The sequence below is a fragment of the Lonchura striata genome, chromosome 1 (assembly GCF_050655825.1).
Source record: "Lonchura striata isolate lonStrDom1 chromosome 1, ASM5065582v1, whole genome shotgun sequence".
NCBI lineage: Eukaryota > Metazoa > Chordata > Aves > Passeriformes > Estrildidae > Lonchura > Lonchura striata.
This window is the reverse complement of record NC_140703.1, coordinates 100,452,265-100,477,666: the sequence shown is the minus strand read 5'-3', so window position 1 is coordinate 100,477,666 and position 25,402 is coordinate 100,452,265. Positions and strand designations below refer to the sequence as shown.

Sequence of the window (25,402 nt, the reverse complement as noted above, 5' to 3'; positions counted from 1 at the left end):
TTTGCTGGGGAGGAGCAGTAGGTATAGTATAGTAGGTATATTTCACAAACCAGAAAACGGTTTGTGATTTCTGCCAAAATAATGCTAATAACAGTAAGTAGGAAGTCCTATGAGTCTGTGCAGATCAGATCAGATAGTTTCTGTTTGGTATCAAGAGCTGCTGGCTGTTTTTTGATCCTAGAAAGAAAGGCAAAAGTGCTATCAGGAAAGTTAACTATGTTATTAATGTCCTACAGAAAGGATAGCAATTTATCTATGCTTCCTCTGATGCTGAGAACCCCCAGTGATACAATGCAAGATAGACCTCTGGCCATGCCATGGCACACTACTCAGACTTTCCATCTGTGGTGAGGTCCACCAGCAGACATCTTCAGAATTTTTACAGGATTTTCTTAGAAACAAAGCGACTCTATCTGCCATATTTACTGTGGGAAAAAAGAGAATGTTTGTAGAAAAGCATGCTGCATCACTTCAAGATAAAGTCAGGAACATTCTTTTGGCATTATGGTGGTGACATGATGTGCTGCCTATGGACTCTGGTTTGACAGGTTGGCTGCATTTCTTGTATGGTAAGGCATGAGGCACAGTCCTCAAAGCCAAACCATCAGTAGTACAGCAGGGTTCAGTGCAGCCTGCACTGCTCAGCTCTACTGCACATGCATTGTGTTCTCCAAGTGCAATAGCCTGCTGTGCAGCCCCCAGGGCTGTTGTTCAGGTGGTTGTTGCCTGTGCTGTAAAGGGGGTGGCAGGCTGTGTACATCTGATGAAGTCATAATTTTGCCCATTTGCCTTTTCATGACATGTTTTTTCAAGCCCTGCAGGTTGACCAGCTTTCTTAGCGTGCTGGAATTCAGCTCAAGGCACAAAGGGCATCCTATTTCAACAGCACATCCTGCATCAATCTCTGAAATCCTGCCAAGCCTTATCAGTGAAGTGAGCCAAGAATCTCCAGAAGCACCAGCAGCTATGATATGGACAAAATTCTGCTCATTTGGCTTTACACGAGTTAGTGCACTGAAGGGTGCTGAGGCAAATGCTTTCACTTTGTTGGTGCTCACACCTAGCACAATAAATATGCTTCAGGGGATTGTTACCTGCTTAATGCGGGATATACCAAAATATGTTAGGTTGTCTATATTCTTTAAAAATATCTTTCCCATATCTATCTGTTGACCCATAAAACTTTAAAGTAGTTTCCTTAGAACACTGTTACCTTAGGAGGATTACTGCTTAGATGGTTGTCTCTACATGTTGAAAATGCATTCCAACACAAGCTAGAAACCTTCAGGAAAGGGATATTTTCAGTAAATAGCAACTGAGATGAGAGTCCTGCCTATTGTGCCTCACTTGAGTAGTTCAAGATTTTTAATTTTTTTGTACAGCAAAACTAAAAGTAAAATCCAATATACTGTTTGACAGACAGATTTAAATGTTTGAAATCACACAGATTGAATTTGTTGCCATTCACAACCTGACTGTTGTAATGCATAGAGAAATTCAACCAGGTATTATCCCCAAATCTTATTAACTAATCTAAGTTAATGAATGTGAGGCTTTTGAAGCTCACATCCAGTGTTTTTCTAGGTCAGGCTCTGAGTGCAGTTAAAATAAATAGCCCATGATTTTGTCCTAGATGAAAGGGTACCTGAAGAGGTATCTAAAAGTGTCAAATAGTCATGTTTTCACCAAGTCAGTCTAACAGACCAGTCTTATCTTGTCCTCAAGGTGACACTTTTAAAATTAATTTCTGTGAGATTATTAACATTTTGAAAAATAATGATGCTAAGGTTGTTTCATAAAGTTTATACCAGGAAAAAAAAAAAAACCTGACTATTTTAGGGAAACAGTTTTTAAGAGATTTTCAGATAGCTCTTCAAACATACCATGCAAGATTTAGTCATTTTGAAATACTAGAGAAGAAAAATAATGTGTGAGGTGTAGATACCATCAGCCTAATTTTTTTTCCTCAAAATTTTAAGATAATTTTATGCAGAAAAGTTCAAACTCTGCAAGAATTTTTCAAAAGCCATTTCTTTCCTGAAATAATTACATGTAAGTTGTAAAACAGTTCACTGGGGCAAGCTATGAATCCAGATGGCAGAAACAACAGTTGGGGAAAGGCTGGTAATAATTTAAGTGTTTAATTTGTTAAAGGTTTTGCAAATCCACCAAGTGTTTCGATGGAGGTGTTACCCATAAAGGGCTCGCATACAAAATGAGCATTATACCACCTCAGAAAATGCCTGCTTGAATGAAGAGATTCCATATTAAAAAGCATATTTAAATCCCATCATGACTGATCTTTATGCAGTTAAGCAAAGGTAACATTCAGTTCCTGAGGAGAGCAGATGGAGAGATGCTCTGGTAAAGCTGCTGAAGAAGAAAGAATGGTTCAATCAGTGAGACCTGCAAAAGCCCCATCTCCTGAATTAAATTTCGTTCCATAAGGATTGCTTTAGTAGCAGTTCTTGCTCATACAGTTCTGTAAGAGCAATAAATAGAATATAAATGTTCTGTAAATAAAATTGTCAGAGCAAACTCCTGGTAGTGGGAACTGTTAACATTTAGTCATAGTGCTGCAATGAAAGATGAAAACCCTCGAAACTTCGTGGAGCTTGTTATTGAGATATAATTTCTCTAATTCTGTAAAGTTCTGTAAGAAACAACAACAAATGAGATAGGAATGACCTGACACATTACGATTAAGGTTATTCTTTAGGATTTGTGAACTTCTGAAAGATGTCTTCAGAAACTGTTTCTGTATGAATATAGGCAAACATCAAAGTGACTGCATAATCATTTATTTCCACTTATTGTTAAAACCTTCAAGCTTCAGTGAAAGACTATGACGAAACTGATGATTTCTGCTTCTAAAGTACATGGTAGTTTTCTGGGGTAATAAAAGATTTTTGGTCCATGAGGATCATGAAGAGCAAGCAGAACAGATAGGCTTGGATGAAGACATTTTATTTCAAGGGAAAAACAGATTTTCTTAAGAGAGAACAGCTGGATGAACAGTCCATTACTAAAACCTGTAATACGATAATTTTTCCTATAGGTCTAAAAATCACATTCTAGATAATTTATAATTATACAAAGCATGCATTTATGAAAAGGTCACAAGAAGAACTTAGCTACTTTATAAATATCACAGATTCTAGTTGTTTATGGGTTTAATAAATTCTTCTCTCCCAAGGTTAAAGAAATGGCATTAAAGGAACAAATATTATCCTGGCCTGGTTTTTAGGGCAGTATTTAACATTGCTTATACTGACTGATCAGTGACATTGGCACATAGTCTGATACAAGAAAAATTATGTGCTTTTCAGGGTAATTTAATTTAGAGAGATGTCACAGTCTGGTCCTTAAACTGAATGAATAGGCATTAGCTGTGCTTCTGCATATTGTCTTCCAGCTTTGTTTCAGCTATGAGGAAATCAGAGGATGTGTTTCAAGACCATTCCACATGATGAACCAAAGCACAGCCAGTCAGAGGAGGGGGAGAATTGCTTTCAATTTTAGTTGCTCTATATCTAAAGAAATATGCTGTTGCAGATATAACCTGTGACAAGAAATGGGAATATTAGAGGCTTTTGCCCTAAAAATGTTCAGCTGCATAAAACATGTCTTATCTGAGGAATGATGTCTATCTGCTGGACATAAATTGCTGAAGCAGAGCAATAATTAAGTGTCACCAGTGTAATATTTTAAGCTTTACCTTATTCCTTTCTTTTCAAGGACATAGTCTTTTATTTAGCCGAATTGGGTATCAGTCACTAATAGCTTGTTAGGACTTGCTCCAAATGTTTAAGAAAGTGCAAAACCTTCTGGAATTGTAGCTACCAAGGGACTTCTACACCATGTTACCTGCTTTGATGGAAACAGAGTGAAATTAGTCTGTGATAGTTGTTCACAGCATGATTAGAAACACCTGAAATACTGGCATACATTCTGAGTCCTTGGGTTTGTCCAGATTGAAATCAGAAGTTTAAAAAGTCTGGATGATTCATCAGATCACACCCCATATTCAGCATAATAAACCTAAAAAATTCAAATATTTTAATTTTGTTAAAGAGATAGAGAATGCAACTTTGTTTAGAATGTTTTGTAACACAAATTGCAGCTCTTTCTATTACCAGATAGAACTGAGTAATATTTTCAAACAATATCAATATTTCTAATGTTTTCATAGATCAGAGGAAACCTGAGATAATTTTTGGACTTGAATACTTGGAAATATTTTCAAGGTACGTAAATTTACTTTTCAAAGGGAGCAGCATAATGAGTGGGCATTTAAACTGCAGATGTAATGTTAACACCAAATGCAGCAAAGAAACCCAAATGCACCTCTGGCATCTCAGATTCCAAATGAAAGAAATCTTGTGCAGGGACTCACGTTTCCTCAGCTGACAGACCATCTTTGTGATGAACTCCTCTCCAAGGATATCAGGGAGCAAGAATCTCTGCAGTGTCATGTTTTTATCTCTTTGCTTCTGTTCATTTGCTGCACTTTGACTACATTTTAGAAAAGTAGTGTGGTGGTAGACTTTTCTTTGTCTTTTTTTTTTTTCCCCCCTGGCTATAGCATCCTTCCCATCTGACAGTCACAGAGCTGTGTTAAGGAGAAAGAGTTGTTCTGTGTAAATCCCTCCTGGGGTGGTTTGTCACACTCAGCAACTCAAGCTTGGTGTGGATGGCAGAGTGAGTTGTGCTGTTCTTTGTGGGATGGTACACTTTTCTTTTTCCTTAAAGAAGAATGACAATTGTCTAAAAGAAATCATTAATATACAAGAAGTTATTCAAATTTTCATGTAGAAGGGCAGATGTAACTCTTTGAGCAGTTGATTTTTTTCACCAAAAAGGTATTCTGGCTGATTCAAACTTAAGTGCTACTTAACAGAGGTAGGAAGAGCTGCACTTCCCCTTATTTCAGTCCAGGCTCAGCATTTGAAGTCAGTAAGAGAGCTGATGAGATAGCTGAGTTATTGGCACAGGAATGTAGCTCCTGCCTCTGAACATGGATATGACAACACTCAGCTCTCAGAAGTGAAGGGTACAGAATATTCTGATTTTTTCCTGAGCAGTTACTTCTCCCCTTTGTACTAAGTAATATGACATATTTACTGGATTGGTAACAGCAGTGGGAATTGTTTACTTTCCCATTCCGTACAAACATTTTCAAGATGAAAAATTAAGATGTTTCATTTCAAAATTGCCACAACAAAATGTTTTCACTCATTCAGATTTTTATCTTCAGCATCTTCTATCTTACTGAACAAGGTTCATTAACCTGATGTGCAGTTAGAAATTCTGAATACTTAACCAACTACTCAGCTGCTATAGTAACCAGGCTCACTCCCAGACATTTTCAGTTCAGAAAGCATTAGGGAAGTCACACTGAAACAGAATCTCAAAGCAGTTCCACTGTATTTGCACTCTGAGGGAGGACTCTTAGCACTTACCTGCTTTCCCTGGGCACAGGACAATATTTTCATACTATTAAAAAATACTGTGTGTTGCTGGTGTAATCAGATAGATTTGAACATGAGCTACAGTTATTTGGTTTAAAGAATGCTTTATGTGAGGGACACATTTATGGCAACAGGAATGTCCTAGCAGCAGTGCTTTAAGCAGAAAATAAAAAGAAATGTAGGAGATTTATACCTTGAGCTGTCTTCTGCATTTTTTTTTCTCTGTTTGATGTTAGTATTGCAAATGGCCCCATGTGACCCATACATTTGCAATTTACAGGTGACCCTGGGTTTAATGGACATGAGCTATGAGATGAAACTAGAAATGATAGCCCAAACAGTGCAGACATTTCATGCCCTTAAATATGGCAGGTTTTAAATAAAGAAAAAAACTGACAGCAGATTTAAAAAATCCAGAAAATGTGGATCTTAGTTTAATTAGAGACAGATTTCAAATACTATTTAGATCCTTAAATTTATCTGGGCTTATGGAAGCATTTGACAGATGCCAGTGCAATTCACTTTGGAACATCTTGAAGGTCTATTTCATGCCAACAAAAATCATGAACCTCATCAAAGTTCTATGCCAAGGTTCTGCTTGAACAGTTAAAGTAAATGGGAACTTGCATAAATGGCCTAATGAAACTCTCCTGTCAACCATATACTCATGCAAAATCCCACTGTCAGACATTGACTTCATTGCAATAAAAAAAAAAAAAAAGGAATTAAAATTACATGAAACAAGTATGGAGAAACAGAAAACACTGTACCAGAATACTAAAAGGATACTGTCAGCTCTAGCCTTCTTAATTACTAGATAAAAGCTTTGAGGACTGTCCCTCCCTACAAAAAAAAAAAAAAAAAAAAAAAAAGACAAAGATACTGCCAATATAATATCCTCCAAAAATGGACCTACTGAGAAACTGCTCCCACTGTATCATAGTAGGAGACAATGACATCCAGACAATGGCATCTCACCTCGAAGGAGGATGCCAAGCAAGGGCAGACACCTGAAGCAAAGAATGTCATCAAGTACCAAAGCAGTACCTGGCCTTCAGCATCTTAAACAAATTTAAATCACCAGTAGTCCAGACCACATGTGTTCCAGGTTGTCCCTAGCTGTCTGCAGTTCCAGAGTTCCTGACAGTGGGAACTCAGTAGTGTGCAGATGTGGTGTGTACCCAAATCTTTACTCCTCCTAATGCATTCAGGACATGGCCATTGAGTTGCCATGAAGAGAAGGTCATACTACAGACCAAAGTGTGGCTCTCAGAACATGCCTCCATGTCCTCTGCTCAACTGCAGATGTTGGGAACACACTGAAGGTAGAAGCAAGTGTCTACATGACCTTGAAAGAAAATGCTTCAGTAGAGAACTAGAAATTGGACAGATTAACTGTATAACGAACACCAAGACTAAAAGGAAATAGGAATATTCCAAATGACTGAGAAAAAAAGTAAAGAAGTGTATTTAACTGTATCACAGATGAAGACACAGCTGCAGCTAGAAAAGGAGTGGATGGGACAAATAAACACTACATTGGCACAATGCCTGCAATTCTTAATCCAAATAGCCAGCCACAGATTAAGATTTTGTAGATTACTCCAGATAACTGGAGAACTTGAGGTTTGAGTACAGCATTTTTCTTACTCTTATTGCTCTGCAAACTTTTGTTCATAAGAATGGACAAATTATTATTTTATTGTCCACGACAAAGGTTGTCTCAGCCACAGTAAATACTTTTATTTTCTCAGTACAAGGAGAAAAGGAGTTTGTGGCCAAGGAGTTCTCTTGGCCAGGAGCTGCAAAGACTCTTGCTGACCCTTTTCCCATCCCACAATGCTGCCCTTAATGCTTTTGTAGGCTTCTCCTGCACGGTCTCTCACACCACCCAGCTCTCCCTCCCCCCACCATCTCCCACTGACACATGCAGAGACACCTGCCTGTGTAGGACCACACTCAACAAAATTTCTATTTCCAAGTGCTTTGAAATTCCTGACTTGCCTTTGCCTTTCATGCAAAAATAGTGATGAGTAGTTAAACAGTACTATTTGCCTTCTGACTTTCAGGGAAGAATTTAATGACTTCTCATAATCACTTTATATGAAGTGGTGGTGCCCAACAGCTTCAGAAAGTTGTAACACAGACTGCAATAGCAGATACATCTGACCTTGTCTGAGATATGAGGATATCTGATAGTGCAGAATTTCACTACTATTCATCTGTCTAAACATGCAGATAGGGATCAGGTGGGATCTACAGAAACTCTGGCACCTACATTGCTTTACAAAGCTACCCCTGAGGACCTAATTCAAAGCCATTGTAGTCACAGAGAAATTACTATTGCCTTTCTTAGGATTCAGTTGAGATTAATGTTGCACACTTCTTTGCTGCCCTTTGCTGTCTGTTCCTGTGATTTGAATTGCTTCCTCAAGGCATTGCAAAAAAAGGATGGAAATGTTAGCAGCAATGCATGGGAAGTTGAATACTTTGCTTTCTCATTTTGACAGTATCTGTTTAATACAAAAAGAAAAATATTGTTTTAAAACTTAGAATTGTTCTGTTCATATACTTTATATGCTGCTACATATTTTAAAAAATATCCACACCAATAGCGAAATATTTCAACTTGTTGGAAAAGGAATAAACATGTATGCCACCTACTTGCAGCCTCAATAACTGGAGTAGGTTGACTGAAAATCTATCCCATGTTCCTGCAGCAAACATCATGTCCATGGAAATCATGTGCAAGTATTTGATTTCCTCAACACTTAGAATATATAAAACCTGCCATCAGTAAATATTTCCCAATATATCAAAATGCCTGATGACAAGGAGTTTATGGCAAAATCTCAGTTTCTAGCTGTCCTAGGCACCAAACCAAATGAAGTAATTAAAACCTAAGTGCACCAAACCACCCAAATAAATAAGGGGACAAGTTTTTTGTTGGGTTGGCTTTTGGGGTTTTTTTTGTAATTTTTTTTTTGATTTTTTTTTTTTTTTGGTTGGGTTTTTTAAGGGTATGTGACTGGAAAATGTTTGAATTGGGCATAAAAAATATTAAAAGGAAGATGGTATCAAAAACTAAGAAACAGGACAGGAGCCAGTTACTTTATGATTTTGTAGTGCTGGAGAGAGGAAAAGGATAATAAAATGAAAACAAGTGTAAGGGTGCATGATTGGTCTGCAAAGAAGACAAAATGCTGCATTTAAAAAGCTTAAACCTGTGATGGTTAAAGAGGAACACAGTGTACAGAACTGCTCTGCATCAGACCTAATATCTGCCCCAAGCTCATTGCTATGAACTCTTACTCACAGTGTCACTAATGTGATTGAAGACCTGTTTCCAGCATCCCCTCTGCTAGAGGAGAACTGACTGCAGAAACTCCAATCAAAACACGCTAGTGATGTTGTGATACTTGGTTTTCTACTTTCAGCTGGTAAGGTAACCTGTTGTAGGGAAAAATACAGTTTCCTTTGTGTAAATATCTAATTATTTTTCAGCGATAGATCTATGAGGTTATTAAATTACTCGAAAACTGACATTTCAGCTTTTCTAAAGCTTGCATCTTTATCAAGAACATTTAGCATTCACTCCTAAGTAGAAGAAAACTTGAAGAACTTTGTACATTCTTTGGTTTGCTCTTTGACATAAGTTATAACAAAATTATTACTTCCTCTATATACAATGATTTTAGGGATTGTAAGTTTTGAGAATGGTTTCAATACCAAGACTGGATTTGCCTCTGATAATTGCAAAATAAATCCTGCTCTTCCAGAGCAGATGAACTCTGTACAACCTTTCCAGAGGCTATGACTTGACTGAGGAAATCAGATGCAGAAGGGATTTACTCACAGCTCTGGCAGTTTTTGGAAGCATTCAGCAAGTATTTTGTGGAGTCACAATTAAAGTCTTCTTTTTTTAAGGATGTATTTGAACACAACATTTTCCAGAGCAAAGTTCAAGTGGAGAAGTGCAATTGAGGCACTTTGACTCAGATCAAGGTGCTGTAGACATAGGGGTAGGGAGGCTCACACCCAGGTTAGGTTACTGGAGGACAGTAACAATGTGGTCAGGTTGGTGAGAGCAGGACAGCCCTAAGTTCTGCAGGAAGATATTTTCCATAGGGTTCACTAAAGTCCCAGTTCCAACCCCCACCAATTTCCTTCAAGACTGAGAAGGTGTTGCAATGGGAAAGATGCTGATGGGCATGAGACCTAATCAAGTGAAAAGCTTCTAGGTACTGTCTCCATTCATCATTGCCATTAGGATGTAATTCCTTCAACTTTTTTAAACTTGAGAAAATTGCATTTTATCTATACATAGGTTGAAGACCTCTCCTGGTGACATTCCTTGCACTTAATGTGCCAATTTCAGTCCAGTATCAAAATCTAAATTTTCTCAAAACTGCTAAAATCCTCTAAAAAATCATGCTTTTAGGATCACTCTTTCTTTATTCCTTCCATGGCCTGACTTGAACTCAAAGTTTGTTGATTCTACTTTTTACATACTAAAATAAGGTATTAATCCTGTAGTACAGATCAAGCAGTGTGCTTATAATCCGTATTAAAGTGACCAAGGTGAAATTAGATTGAACTCTGGTCATTTAATTCAGGGCAAACACCTTCACATGAATAGAACATGTGGAAAGTGTTGGCATTAGCTGTTACAAGCCTTCAAATCCTCTCCAGTAGGTAAAAATTGGCCTGAAGGAGAAGGTTAAATGATGAAAATGTTATGAATTCCTCTACACTGATAATTCAAAATTTATTTATAGTAACAGCTGGATCACATGCAGGAACAAATCTGAAACATAAGTGTAGGTATTCCCTAGTGTAGGTATTCCTACACTACACTGTGACACATAACCATGCAAATGCAAAATTACTCAAACCACTTACAGAATTAAGAAAAAAAATTAAATATTCATTTGTGATGTGTTTACTTGTAGAAATGAAAAACAAATTCTGGCAGCTAATGCAGTGGTTTTACTGGAGTTAGATGAAGAAATGTATCTGAATACACAATACAGGTGTGTGTCATCAGCATCACTGTAGACTGACACAAAGTGTTTCCTGGATGTGATTTTATTGAATGCATATGCACACAAAATATCTCATACTGGATAGCTAGCACGAGTTATTTTGTCATCTAAAATGAAACAAAACATAATGACTAAAGAATATATTGACATTTGAGAGCACTGGTGAGTCAGCTTGTTTGCTCTTCAGAAAAAGTTCCCTCATAAAATACAGAGTGAAAGTGAAATAAGGGAGGACAACAACAAAATGCGTTATGAAAAAAAAGAAGTAAAATTGTTATGTCCAAGTGATAGGTGGGCAGGTGATGAGCAGACAGGAATGTGAGGATTCAGGAAGAACTAACTGTCTCAACAATATTCTTCCTCAAGGACTTTGTACATCAAACTGAAATTCCAATGTTCCAATCATAGAGTAGAATGACTTGAGTTGGAAGGGGCCTTATAGATCAAATAGTTCCAACCCTCTGCCATGGGCAGGGAGACCTTCCACTAGACCAACTTCCTCAGGGCCTCATCCAATCTGGCCTTCAACACTTCCAGGGATGGGGCATCCACAATTTCTCAGGGCAACCTGTTCCAGTGTCTCACCACCCTCACAGAAAGGATTTCTTCCTATTATCTAATCTAAACCTACTCCCTTTCAGTTTGAAGACACTCTCCCTTGTCCTGCCACTACACACTCTTGTAAAAAGTTCCTCTTCATCTTTCTTGTAGGCTCTCTTCAGGTCCTCAAAGTCACAATTAGGTCACCCCAAGCTTCTCCTCTCCAGGCTGAACAATCCCAGTTCTTTCAGCGTTTCCTCATAGGACAGGTGCTCCATCCCTCTGATCGTCTTGGTGGCCTCCTCTGGACTTGCTCTAACAGGTCCATGTCTTTCCTGTGCTGGGGATCCCAGAGCTGGAAGCAGTGCTCTGGGTGGGCTCTCACCAGAGTGGAGCAGAGGGGCAGAATCCCCTCCCTCACCCTGTTGGCCAGCACAGGATGTGTTTGGCTTCCTGGGCTGCAAGTCCACATGACCAGGTCATGTCCAGGCTCTCATCCACCAGCATCCCCAAGTCCTTCTTGGAAGGGCTGCTCTCCATCTGTCCGTCCCCCAGCCTGTGTTGGGACTGAGGGTTGCCCTGACCCAGATGCAGCACATTGCACTTGGTCTTACTAAACATCAAGATATTTCCATGGGCCCATTTCCTGAGCCTGCCCAGGACCTTCTGGATGAATCCTGTTCTTCAGGAGCACCAAAACACACTCTGTCACAGTGATGCTGTGGAACATCTAAGAGGAACATGCAAGGTGAGAAACTACAGGGAAGCATGGAAGGACTTTGACATTTCTTTTTCCAAAGGAGCAAGGGTCAATAAAATTCTTTCTTTGGAAGTTCTTTCTTTTGCATCATGAATAGAAGTTCAGGATAGACAAGCAAGAACATGGCTTACTGATTGTTTTTCCTAAGTTAATACTGGAACTAAAAGTAAGTCTTAGATCAAGGTAATTAGGTTAAGGAATTTTATTATTAATAGAATGCAGGATTCAGTTGCAGTGTTTAAGAGCACAATCTTGTATGAATATAATCCTTCCATACGGACTTGTGGACCTCAAATACTGTGGGTAAATTATGGCAAAGAATCATCTGGAAACCAGCCAATAACAATCTAAGCTAAAACTTCTCTTATTCTACGTTTCAGGAATTGTTCCTTTGTTCTTCTACACTGAAAGCAATTTGTCACTTTGGGAGATCAGCTGGAAATTAGATTTCAATTATGTCTTCAGTTAGCAAAGTAAAAACCATAAAAAATAATATCAGGGAAAGAAGGCATATTCACAAAGGACTTATTTACAGATTGTTCTTTAGTTGAAAACTACTCTGTCTGTTGGAAAATACAAGACTGGGCATGTGTGGTTTTAAGCAACACATACTTTCAGACCTTCTTGCTCTTGTGGAATCCTAATAAAATACTGATAAGATATACGATACCAGAGTTGCAGATATTACTATGGGGAGTATGACACAGATAAACCACATAGCTAAGACAGTGTGATTAGAACTTAGCTTGTAAAATGAAAGAAAATATTCAGAAAAATATTTAGAAACCAAAAGTGGAAGCCTTCCATTTTACAACTTGCCAGCTTTTCCAGAATTATGTAAATCTATTATCGTTTTCACTGTATATCCCCTCATAGTAGTTTGTCCATCCATATCCCCTCTTTGTACCTGTTTGGTCTCAGTTTTCCCCTCCTTGGTCACTCTGAGGCTTTGCCCCCCGAGAGCCGCTCCCATGTCCTTCCCCATTGCCTGTTCGGGTTTCCCTGCCCCCCTATATCTGGCTGCTCTGGGCAGGGCCCTCTCTCTCTTTCTCTGGAGGTCCTTCGAAACCAGATGTGGCCTGGGGCCTCTCCAGGCTCTCATTAAACTTTGGAACTAATCCTGAGGGAGAGCGCCTCTTTCCTTTGCTTGTGGGACCAGCTCATCTTTGGACTCACGTGGGAGCTTCTCCAAGCCCCCTGAGATCCAAGGAGAAGTTCCTTCCCTCTGCCCGCCTCACCCCACTGCCCAGCTGGCCGGGCTCCACAGGGGTTCTATCCCTGTGGATTTGAGGGAGAGACGCAGCACTCTTTCAATAATATCATTGCTAAAAAAAGACTGAACTTTATTTCCTTATATTTTTCTGAATTCTCAACTGCAAAGATGATTTTGATTTTATGGGAGTTTCTCTTTAAAAAAGCTCAAGTTACCTGAGATGCTTTTGCTCAAAATGTTGCCCTTAGCAGTATGCATAAACAATAAAGGAAAGAAAACAGAGAGATAAGGGCATGGATTTTGATCTGTGGCTATTCTGGTATACTTCTTTAGTTCAGTACTGAACATCTTGAACAAAGATACTGTCCCACCAAAAGAAACCACCCTAACCACCTTAGTTTGCAGAACTCAGTAGGGCTTCCTACTGTCTCATACTTTACACACCCAAATTAAAAATTTCTAACCAGGTACACATTTGATTCCCATTTTGGCTATTTTTCTAATTAAATAATCCCATGTATAATAACCTTTAAGTGCTCATTAACTAAGGAATGCCAACAGGTTGCTTTTAGAAGTTGGAGATCCAGATTCCCTTTTTAATTTCAGCAGCCACATATGGATTTAGTAGAAATTATTTGACTTCTCTGTGCTTTATTTTTATCACTATACTTCTAGAGATAATGATGGATTATTGTGTATGTCTTTTGTATTTTGACACAAGATCTGTCTTCCCAAATTAGGAAAATAACTTCCATAGATATTCAGTGATGTTGAGCTCATCTAGAGGCAACTGAGAGTAATTACAACCAAAATGATCTGAATATCTTCTTCACAGAAAATGGAGAAATTTGGCCTGTGGCTGATTTTTTTTTCAAATGAACAACCTATCATAGGGCTAATTTCTACAGGCAGATACTTTCAGAACAGACTGAGGAAATGAAAAGGCAGGGTTAGTCAGAAGACAAAAAATAGGTTCACAGTTGTAGAGGGCCTATTGACCCCAGTGTGATCTACTCACAGTGTATTTTTAAAGATGCTATAAAGTTTCTTTATGGAATATCATTTTGCTACATAGCACCCCAATTTTATTGCAGAACAAGACACTAAACAAGCTATGTTGAAATCAGACTTGCTTTGATTTCAGAAGTCACTTCAAATATAAATTTTTCTCACAGGGAAGGCACCTGCAAGTTCCTCATATGTCAGTTCTTAAAAACAGAGAGATCAAAGAAATCAGAGAGGATTTTACAGTCATATAAACTTGTGCTGTAAGTATAGATGATTCTTACCAAATTTCAGTGATTACTATTTTTGTATCACACTAGCAGCAGTAATGTAAATAGCACATTTTTTTTCTTCCAATTCCAAAGGAATGGTAAAAAATCAGTTAATTCACCAATATTCTTCTTCCTTTATCCTCTTTCTGCTTCTTCCATTCCATGTATGGTTTTTCCAGGCCACATAGGCTAAATACTAAATCTAGCCATGGTCTGTTACAATTTCTGTAAGGAAGCAGCAATTGATGCAGAACATTCTTTGGTCATCACAGTGGGTGTTTACAGTACATCAGATACTTTGATGTCCATGTGACATGGTTATTCAAGACCAACTTGCTGCACATATAAACCTGGAGCAGCAGCCACTTTGCCTTACTGAAAGTGTTCTCAATGCAAACACCTACAGAGCTAATGGAGGAAAACCCTACTTTTGGGTTGCAATTAAAATAATTGCATCTTGCATCCTTCTTAAACTCATGCATTAGGATGAGATATTCATGAAATGTCTCTATGACCTGACCTCTGAAGGGAGAATGATATATAGACTTGTTAGTGCAACTGTAAAAGTCCACTTTTAAATTGGACAAAAATCCATAGTTCCTCCTCCTAACGGACCTCACACCAAATCACAAGCTATATTATCACAACACCCTCATGTACAGAAACCTCAGAACTCTTCAGTAGTTTGTAATTTGGACACAGCTACACCAACCAGGCAAACAAGCTCCAAGCTCTGCCAGAGAGAAGTGCCCAAGCGAGGGGGCACAGCTGTGACAGCTGTGCCAACTGGCCAAAGGGGTATCTTGTGCCATAGAATGTCATGCCCAGTATATAAACTGGTGGAGTAACACAGAAAGGGATCTGATTGTGGTGTGGAGATGGGTTGTGCATCAGTAAGCAGGTGATGAGCTATTCATTGTACATTGCTTGTTATTAATGGGTTTTCTTCTCTCCCTCTGTCTCTCTCTTGATTTTTTTCTTACTATTTTTGTTGTTGCAATATTATATTTTACTTCATTTTAACTACTAAACTGTCCTTATCTCAACCAGCAAGTGTTACACTTCTTTTCTGATTCATCTTCCCCATCCCACCACAATGGAGAGAAGTGAGTGAGTGATTGTATGGTGCTTACTTGCCAGTTGGGATTAAACCACAACATCTTCTCCAGTCACTCAGCCTTGCTTTCACTGGCCATACATTTTCTTTTATCTTCCTTAGTTCCACAGAAAGATTCCTGGTCAGTCAAGCCAGCCTTCTGCCTCACCAGTTTTATTTCAAGCATTTTGGAATGACATGTTCCCATTCTCCAAGCAGTTGGTGTTTAAATTTTGACCACACTGGTAGATCCCAGCATCTTCAAAACCAGTTTACTAAGGGACCTTACAAACTACTTCCCTGAGCAGCCTGAAGTCTACTCTTCTCACATTCAGAATTTTCCTGGCTATTTTCCTCCTGTCACTAGATATCTTAAATTCAATTGCTTCATGGTCCAAAATGTCCACCAATCACCATTTCACTCATAAGACCTTCTTGTTAGCAAGCAACAAAACAAAGAGAATACCTTTCTTTGTCACCTCCCTTAATACCTGTATCAATTTGTACTCATTTCTATTCATCCCATACCCATCCTGTGCATGCTTCTTTATGGAAGAGGAAAAAATACCTCTCCTCTCAACCTCAGAAAGCCTTGAGTGACCTAGTGTTCCTGCCCTTGTCAGTGAGGCTGAGAAAGAGGATCTGCTCCAAATAGATATTTTGTGGGGAGGCAGAGGGAGATGGTGTGGGTGTAACTGTGGGATAGAGGTTCCTGTTTCAAGTACTACCTTATGAAGAGAATCACATTACAGCTTATGTTATATTTATTCATACAGATTGTTTAGGCTTACAAACAAAACCACCAGAAATACACATTATTAAAATATAACTCTAAAACTCACAATTTTAACCAGGTCCTCATCTTTTTCCTACTTCTGCATTCAATCAGTAAAAATGTTATGAAAAATTGCGAGGGAAAACCCCTTCTAATCTGTAATATTATTATATGAAGTTTCTTTTCTTGTGTTTCTTTTTTTTCTGTCTTCTTGTCAAAAGAAAGGGTCAGCCAGAACACTTAGGTGAGAAAATGTAGGTGGCATCTGAAATAAACAAGTTTAAAGCAGTTAACAGTGATAATATCAGGCAGAGATGTCACCAAGACTAGTTGCCAGAAAAGAAAAAGAGCTTTGATAAAGAGGGGAGAAGCTGCGCAGACTGCTGCAGACAGAAGCACCCAGCAAGGTGAAAATGTGCTGCTTCTCCCAAAACGGACATCATCACATCAAGCAGAGAACCTGCCTATGTCATGCTCAGAAATTGAGGCTGCTGTTGCAAAAAGTTTCACTTGAAATACTCTCATGTGTTCAACGAGTCTGTACTGTGAAACAGTGTGGGGAACAGGCACAGGTGTTTATGTTTCTTCATTTCTTCAGGTTGTCCCTAAAGTCAAACCCATTCCTATCTCAAGTGTTTAGTAGTGCTACCTCAGCTGCTGTGGGAGAGGGACCTACCTGGGGAACAAAGAGGAAAAGGAGGGCTTAAGACTGCTCTGGAGAACCACAGCACAGCTAAAGAAACAGGAATATTTTCCTTGTGAGACCTGATCTTACATGCTTTTCACTTCCGAATTCTGTCTAAATTTTCTTCTGGGGACAGGTGACATGTCCTCAGGCTCCAGCCCTGGCAAGAGCAGCGAACACCCAAGATATACAAAAGTGTGGTCACTCAGGGCTTGGGTGGAAAAGGTCCTCAAACAGATAGTACAACATTAGAGAGGAGCTCTAAAGTCTTCAAGCAGGAGCCAGCTCAGCCAACAGCCCAGGAGGCAGATGAAAGGCAAAGTGAAAAATTTATCTGGAAATCGGCAGTAAATGTATCTGAACTTCTGCTATACTATAGTATAGCTACATGTTTCCCCTTTCTTACCACCACTTCCACTTTCTCTTTTTTTCCTTTTACTTTCCTTTCTTTGTCTAGTCTCACCTCCTCCTTGATTTACTCTATTTTCTTCACCTGCCTTATGCCTATTCCTCTCTGCTGTCCTGCTCTCCTTCCTTGTTATCACAAAGCGACTTGCAAGCCCTACAGAACATGAACTCACATACCTTCCCATTTTAGCATCTCCCCTTGCTGTGCAGAGATCAGTGCAAAGCAAGGTGTATGTCAACTAAATATCTGTTCTGGCAACACTTTCTATTCAACTTGGAATTATAGGATTTCAAAGTAATTGTTCCTTTCATCTTGGGGTATAACATCAAAGAGGTATATCCTCCCTGCTTTGACAGTTTCTTCAAATTAAGTTCAGAATAATTTGCTGAGTATTTTTTGCCTTATGCATCATAATATTGACAGGGAGAGTAGAGCTAAACAGTTTCTTGGAGAAGCTTGTTGTAAGCCAGAGAATTACTCATAGCTATGGCATTTTTCAGACACTGCCAGAAGTAGGGCTGAGACTGAGGATTGGTTGGCCATTCCAGGACTGAATTTCTGCACAGCCTCTTCCTCAGACGGACATAGCGGGACTTCTGCAAAACCTTCTCAAGAAATACCAAGATAATGACGTCCATCTTCTCATCCAGAAGCCGCTGATGAGCCATATAAAACGTTGTCTTGAAGCGGCCACTTTTAATATACCTGTTGGTCAGCACAAAGATGGTCTTTTTGCTCAGCTGAATGCTCTGGGAAAGGTTGTCAAAGACCGGCTGTCCTGGGAGCCAGTCCCTTCCTTCCAGACATAAATTGAACTGCCTGGCTTTTTGGTTTTCCAGCCTTTCAACCAGCTCTTGCAGCACCCACTCATTCACAGCTGGATCTTCACTGTCATAGGCAATAAAGGCATCGTAGCAAGCAGCTGGTGAAGACAAGCGCCGATAGCCCTTCAGCCTGGCAGCGCAGTAATGGTAGCTGTACCACACATCCCAGAAGTAGAGATGGCTCATCACTGCAAACACCATCAAGGCAAGGATGGCCGAAGCTGACAGAGCATACAGGATCAAATACGACGTGTCCAGCTCACAGGTGTACAGATCCAAGAAAACCACGCTCTTTCCTTTATGTGCCCCTGGGCCAGCACAGGTGACGTCAGTGGCCAGAAGAGGAATGGTCACCTGCGTCCGATTGATCCACCAGACAAACCACACAGCCTCACAGTTACACTTAAAAGGATTGCCGTGCAAAAGCAGCATCTTCAGGTTGTTAATGACGTTTTCAGGGAAGCTAGATCTCTTAATTATTTCAATCTTATTTGAGCTGAGATCTAAGTACCTCAGTTCAAAAGCACCTCTGAGAAAATATTTGGTTAGCATGTGAATGCGATTGTTTCGGAGCATCAGTTCTTGGAGAGATGAAGTGCAATTAGACAGCTCTTGGGGAACATTAGTCAGAAGGTTATTGCTCAGGTCCAGAGTTACTAGGTTCTTCAGAGAGGGGAGGTTTCCCCAGATGAAACTCTTCAGTCGATTATTTGTTAAGTTGAGGATCTTCAGACTGGGAGGCATTTTTTCAAAAACACCATGAGGCAAAAAACTGAGTGAGTTGAAGGAAATATCCAGTTCTTCCAGGCTGGTCAGATTTTCAAAGAAGGACAAGTATCTAGCATTGCCATCCATCCATAAGGCATCTAAACGATTCCCTCTGAATTCTAAAATTCTAAGAGATTGACTTTCCATTCCTGTATCAATAGTGCTAGAAATGTCATTGTCATTCATCATCAGCTTCCTCAAATGGGCTAGGTTTTTCATAAAACTAAGCATGTGAGTAACACCTTCTGCCAGAAAATAATGCTGGTTATTGCTCAGATCTAGAATTTCTAATAATTTTAGTTCTTTGAAAGCAGTCTGGTATAGCAAATCAACCCTGTTGTTAGAAAAATCCAGATATTTCAATCCAGACAAGGAAGAGAATTCACTTCCATTTAAAGTTTGACTTATTGCATTATCTGACAAGTTGAGACATTTGAGGGAGCTAAGTCCCTGGAAGTCTGAGGGGTTAACAAAAAATACATTGTTTCTGCTTAAATCCAGAGTTTTTCCATAGTTAAGGCAATCTTCCTTAACTAAAGATTGGTAGGAAGAAGCCTCTATGTCTTTGGAACGGCAACTTCGCTCATACTCATCATACCTGAAATAATGCATCTCTTGTTGCACTTGCCTGTTGTATTGCTCAACTGAAACTCCATGATTAGAGCAAAATCCATGGAAGTTGCTTTCCCTTGAAGAAGGAGAAATTTTATTCACTGACAGGTCAATGAACTTAAGAGATGGGAATTCTTCAAACACTGTCATGTCTGCAACTTTAATAAAATTAGTCCCGAGATCCAGCATGGTCAGATTTCTAAGACTGAGCAGTGGTTGTAGATCTTGTGCCCTCAGTTCTTTAAAGACATAACCCTTGAGCCTCAGGGTTTCCAGGTTAAAGAGGGAGGAAAATGTCTTAGAAAGATTCAAGAAGGGAGAATACAACTTCAGTTCAAAGTTAAAGGACAGATCAAGCTGCACAAGGCTGGGAAGAAATGTCAGGAACTGAGCATCTCCAATCTCCCTCATGAGGAAATTTTGGGAGAGGTCAAGTTCTTTGAGCTCCTTGATGTTTTTAAACCAGCTGCTGGGTATGCTCTGAAGAGAGTTACTGTGAAGCCGCAAAATCCTTAAGTTTTCCAAGGAGTCAAAAGCCTTTGAATGTATCTGAATTGAGCTCTTGGGACAGGGAATACAAGGATATGGGGCATTATAGCAACGTGGGCAATTGCCGCTTAGGTCGAGAATTTCTAGGTTGAGAAGGCCACTGAAATCCTGTTCTTGAATCTCTTGAATCCTGTTGTTGTAAATGTACAGTTCCTTTAAAGTAGATGACAAATTGGGTGGGATTTGTGTTAAGTTGTTGGACTTGAGGGATAGTATTGTTAACTTTTTCAGTGCCAGGAAGGCTCTCTCCTCAATTTCAAAGGAAACATTGCATGGATTGCGATAGTAACAGTTCTGTCCAAGATACAATACCTCTATGTTTCCTAGCTCTGAGAAGCTGGATTTCTGGATAGAAAAGACATGGTTTGCTTCCAGGCTCAGCAAGGTTAAAGTAGCAGGAAGACCTTGGGGTATTTCTGCCAGCTGGTTTGCATCCAAGTACAATGACTTCAATCTTGTCAGGGCAGCAAAACTGCCATTCTCAATTTTCAGGGGGCTGGTGCACACATGATCTTTGGGCCCCAGTTTGACAGGCACACAGTTGCATCTGAAGTCAATCTCCTGGAGATTTTCAAGACGATCAAAGGATGTTGGGTAGATGTTGGGAATATGGTTAATACTCAGGGTAAGGTTGGTAGCATTTCCAGGGATCCCTCTGGGCACTTCTGTAAGGCGCCGGTCGGTGCAGTCCACTGTCACAGTACCTTCTGAAGATTTAACATCACAGGGTAAAGTTTTGGGAAACCAAGCCCCTGACAGCAGCAGTGGGAATATGAAGAGCAAAATAAATGACAACGCATTTGACATCTTTGTACAAGGTACCTAAAACCAAGGAAAACAGGAGGTATTAGTTTAATGTAATGAGAGTATTTAATCTATACACTGGGTCAGGTCAACTATACATCTAAATTCTGGTTCTTGTCTCACACTGACCATGAATTGATGTGCAAGTAGGATTAAAAGTTTCTGATGGTATACGTTGGTATTTCCTTTTTTTTTTTTTTTTCTTAAGACACAGCATTTTATGCATATATAAAACATTATGAGACTAATGAAGGAGTATCTAGCCTAACCAAATGGCCCATGATATCCCAGCAACTGCCTGTCTCCATCTTTTATTCCTGAACAATGTCCCCCAGGGTCAGGAACATTAGCCAAGGCAAGTGCACATGGAGCCTAGCAGAGAGCTAGTAGGGAAACCATAGAGACTCCTTACACTGCAAGACATTTTACTCTGTCACATGGGTACCCTTTACTGTGCATCTGATGATGCACACCACAGCAGCCCATGAAGTGCTGGATGTCACCAGCCATGGACACAGAACCATCAGTCAGAGAGGGCAATACTAGCAGCCACTGCACATCAAAGTCCACCTCTAAAACAAGGAATGAGGTTAATCTAGGGATGAGGCCTACAGCCATGACATATGCTGTTATATGTGTGGTAAAGGGATTTCCCTGAGATCTGTGGCTAAGAGAAAGATCTGTGGCAGGCAGAAACGGGTACTGTACTTTCACAATTCTGTACATTCCTTGTGCAAGACCCAAAGTCTTTGTAATTGCTGTGTTGCTCTTGATATCCCTCATTTACATATAAGTGGCTGCTCTCTGTCCCCCATTAATGGCAGCAGTAACAGAATATTTGACCACAGTCTCTTCAGCTTCTCCCAAAAGTATAAACTGGCATTTGAAATCTTCATTTGCAGAGGATGAGAATACAGTAATTTTATGGACTAGTCAATGGAGTTATTTCTGTCTCTTCACAAAACTAGGGATGCTTCTTTGGTAAGATTTGCACTGGGAGCACTTACATAGCACTGCACATTTGTATGTTGCAAGTCTAGTGTATTTATCAATTATCCAATAAATTGTACTACTGGTGCAATGGAAGTGTGTTCATGGAAGTTCTTATTGAAATAAATCCGACTTACAGTGATGAATCAGTAATACTCACAACTGGTGAATCTGTTCAGGAATGAGATGAGACCTGTAGTGTAAATCAGACTATTTTTGCATCTGGGAACCTGACCAGACTTAGTAGTAGTTAATTGGCTCAAATCAGAAATTAAGTCCAGACACACCCAGCCCCTCTGAGTTCTGAGGACCAGCTGGAAAGCAAGGGAGGTTATTTTATGCCAAATTGCTACATAATTAATGCAACAGGAGGAAAAGCTAATTAGATTCAACCTTCAATGATGTGATAAACCAAAATAAACACTGTCCAAGCTTTAGAGAATGACATGGGCAAGGTATGATTGCACTCTAGCTTAAAGACACAAACTTTCTACATGAACATATATGCAGCCATTGCACTCAGACCCTTAATTTTAGGTGATTACCCAAGTTTCTCACTTTATTGTCATTAACCTAGGCTGCACTGACACTCAAGAGAGGAAGGAGGGAAGGAAGAGAGAGACTGAGAGATCCATCTCCAGCTGCTGCTTGGCTCTGAAGATGGTGAGAGCTCTGGCTTACTACACACCAAACAGAAAGTAATGCTGCACATTTAGGTGCCTGGAATTAGTTGCAAAGAATCTGGCCTTTGAAAGTCTTCATGAATATATTTGTAAGTTTCTCATGTAGTTCTGTTTTTAGGGACCTAAGTGTAGTTGCAGAGTCAGCCTAGCTCTTTGTGCTTCATTTCTCCATATATTCTTCCCTTTCCTGATAATCTTTTTAATGCATTAGCTATTTGAACTGCAAAGAGTTACATTCTGGTGCTGTATCTGGCTATTCACATGTGTAAAACCTCACTTCCATTCCAGAAAAAGCAAAAAAACCTTCTAAATAGGAGCAAAAAGCAATGCTGTCTTGTGCTATGTCTTGGCAGTGAGAGGCTTGCTTAAAAGTGCAACTAGAGTATGGGAGCTGTTCTTTTCTCACTAATCTATGCTTGGCTTTATAAGAAGTTTGAAAAGAGCTAATCTACTGATCTTAACTGGCACATGCATAAACTCTTAATGATTTAGGGTGTTCTTAAAATATTCAGCAACGGTACAGCTATGTGTTTCTGAAGGAGGGTTTTCTGTGGGGGTTCTATATATTTGTTCGTGGGGGAAATGCTAGAGAAACATCTCAGAAGTTACAGCAAGCATATGTATATATATATAATGCTCATTCTGAAGTATAGAAATACAGAAAAATCCTTTCCCTTAATAATTCTCTGCAGCTTCTAACCATAACAGTAAAGAGAACCATTTAGAAAACACAGAAGCAGAATATGCTCTTGAAAATCTTTCACAACTGTTCCAGTCAAAAATGTCTAAGAGCAAATTTATAATAAAAATTGAACATACCATATTCTTTGTGCTTCCAGGTCTGATAGATTAGATGCTGGAAGAGACCACAAATTGAAGCAGAAGAGAACAGCATCAAAATGGTTTCCAGTGGTTCATCTGAGGTGTAGGGGAGAATGTTACATGACATAACCCACTCAAGACAACAGTAATCTACACCAGATCTTCTTTCTCTTCATCTGAACACCAAAGGAAGGCAACTTCAAAATCCTTAATGAGAGAGTATGAGATTAACCATCTAGGAGACAAAGGCATTATGAAAGGGTAATACTCATGTGATCAACAAAGATTGCAGAAGCTCAAGTTCCTTTTTTTTCCCCTTTTTAAAATACAAGCTGCATGAAGGGAGACAAAAATTGTTAAATGACATGGAAGTTTAGTAATTTTTATAATTATTATTTGGGATTTATTTCTGCAGGTACTAGCTTCAAGGATTCAGATCTTTCTGAGAATCACTTGTGCGCTAATATGAGCATACAAATCTCTTAAGCTGAATACTTTATGTAGAAAGCTGGAAGAAATGTCTGTTAAGTGAAAGGAACTTGGGGAAGGGAACGAAAACCAAGATGAAAAGGATAAGGATAAGGACACGGGTAACTGAATACAAAGAAGTGAAAACTATGTGGAAGAGTGTGCACAAGTTAGATTGTGAATGATTTCTTCAAGTAACCAGCCACATTCCTGGTACATGTCACTGGAATATGAGATGTCTAGTGTCCACTTTGCTTGCATGAAGGTTCTCTAAAACACAATGTCCAGTCACTCAACCTCGTAATTTTTGACAGGTGCTCTCTCAGAGTCTATGACTACAGACTGTGGAAATTTTAATAGATGTGCCAACACTTAGCAGTTTCTTTTGCTCTCAGGTTGATATTTTTTTTTGTTTTGTTTTGTTTTAATATTAGGAACTTTTTACAACCAGCTAAAAGCTCAAGGAGTTTCAGTTCTGTATAAAGTGAAACTGTAGCTTTAGCTGAGTGCTAGTAAAATGCAGACCCCTTCTTATCTTTATTTTGCTTTTACCTATGAAATGTAGGAAGCAAAATAGAGCAATAATTTCCTTCAGAGATCACGGCAGGGTAAATGGAGGGGAGTTTTCAGAAATCCAGGACTTCTGAACTATAACTTGATTTTTAGAGGCACAGGGAGTCACTGGTTTGCAGATTTTAAAAGTTCAGTTTCCGTCAGAAATTGCACCGAATCTCTTTTGCCGCCTTTGAAACACAAAGTAACTGAAAGCAGAAAAGTACTTCCTACTACATCATGTGTTCGGGGAGGAACAACTGATATGAGCAAATGTATATTATGGCTGCTGTGAATTGAGGAAAATAATTTAAAATAAAGCAGGAGTCCTTCATTGTCTTAATCCTACATCTATAAATGTGGTTGATAGTTGGCTTGCAATCAGATTGGTAAACTCACATTTCCTTTTTTATGTTCCTTTGTCTACAAAAGATTGCTTTATCTCATTTGTTAAAATCAAGATTCCACTGTGTTTATTTTAAATTTTGATAAGTTTACTTACAGTCCTAAAGTCTTGCTGCAATGTCTTTTCTCTAAAGTGCTGGCCCTCATTTCAAGAATAAGGTTACAACTCCATTCATTCATGGTTAATACACCATTCAGTGTTACATGGCATAATTTACCCATAAAATTATTCAAGAAAGCAAATTATCTTACTCAGGTTTTGAAATACATAAGTGGAATTTTCAAACTAATGTTGCATATAGGTGTTGCAGAAATGTGTTTGTGGGCACTAAAAATTACCAAAACAATAAGCAGAGACAGCAAAGGAGGAGATTGTCCTACAACAAGGGCAGAGGAAGCACTCAGGGCCTGCTGACAGATATGTGTTAAGAGGTTACCCAAATTTCCCAGGGTGCTGAGATATGGCCAAGGGAGGCACTAATACCACAGAAACAGAACTGCCTTTTCTGAAAGCTCAGGCTGCCCCAGGCTACCCCAGTGCCAGGACTGATTGTTTGGTTTACAACAGGTTAAAACTGTTTGCTCAAAGCAAAGGTGCCCATCACTCTTGTTTTTAAAAGTGAGTAACCTTCAAGGGAGACAGAAGACATTCCA

General features: G+C 39.3%; 1 protein-coding gene across 1 annotated transcript; it reads right to left on the bottom strand.

Moving 5' to 3' along the window:
- Positions 1–16,385: 16,385 nt before the first annotated feature.
- On the bottom strand, positions 16,386–23,458 carry LOC110469812 (toll-like receptor 7). Its single transcript, XM_077790902.2, has 2 exons — positions 23,321–23,458; positions 16,386–20,846 (listed from the first exon to the last, which is right to left on the bottom strand). Exons 1-2 carry the CDS (start codon positions 23,321–23,323, stop codon positions 17,706–17,708), a joined length of 3,144 nt encoding a protein of 1,047 aa, XP_077647028.2. The 5' UTR covers positions 23,324–23,458; the 3' UTR covers positions 16,386–17,705.
- Between the last annotated feature and the right edge of the window lie 1,944 nt (positions 23,459–25,402).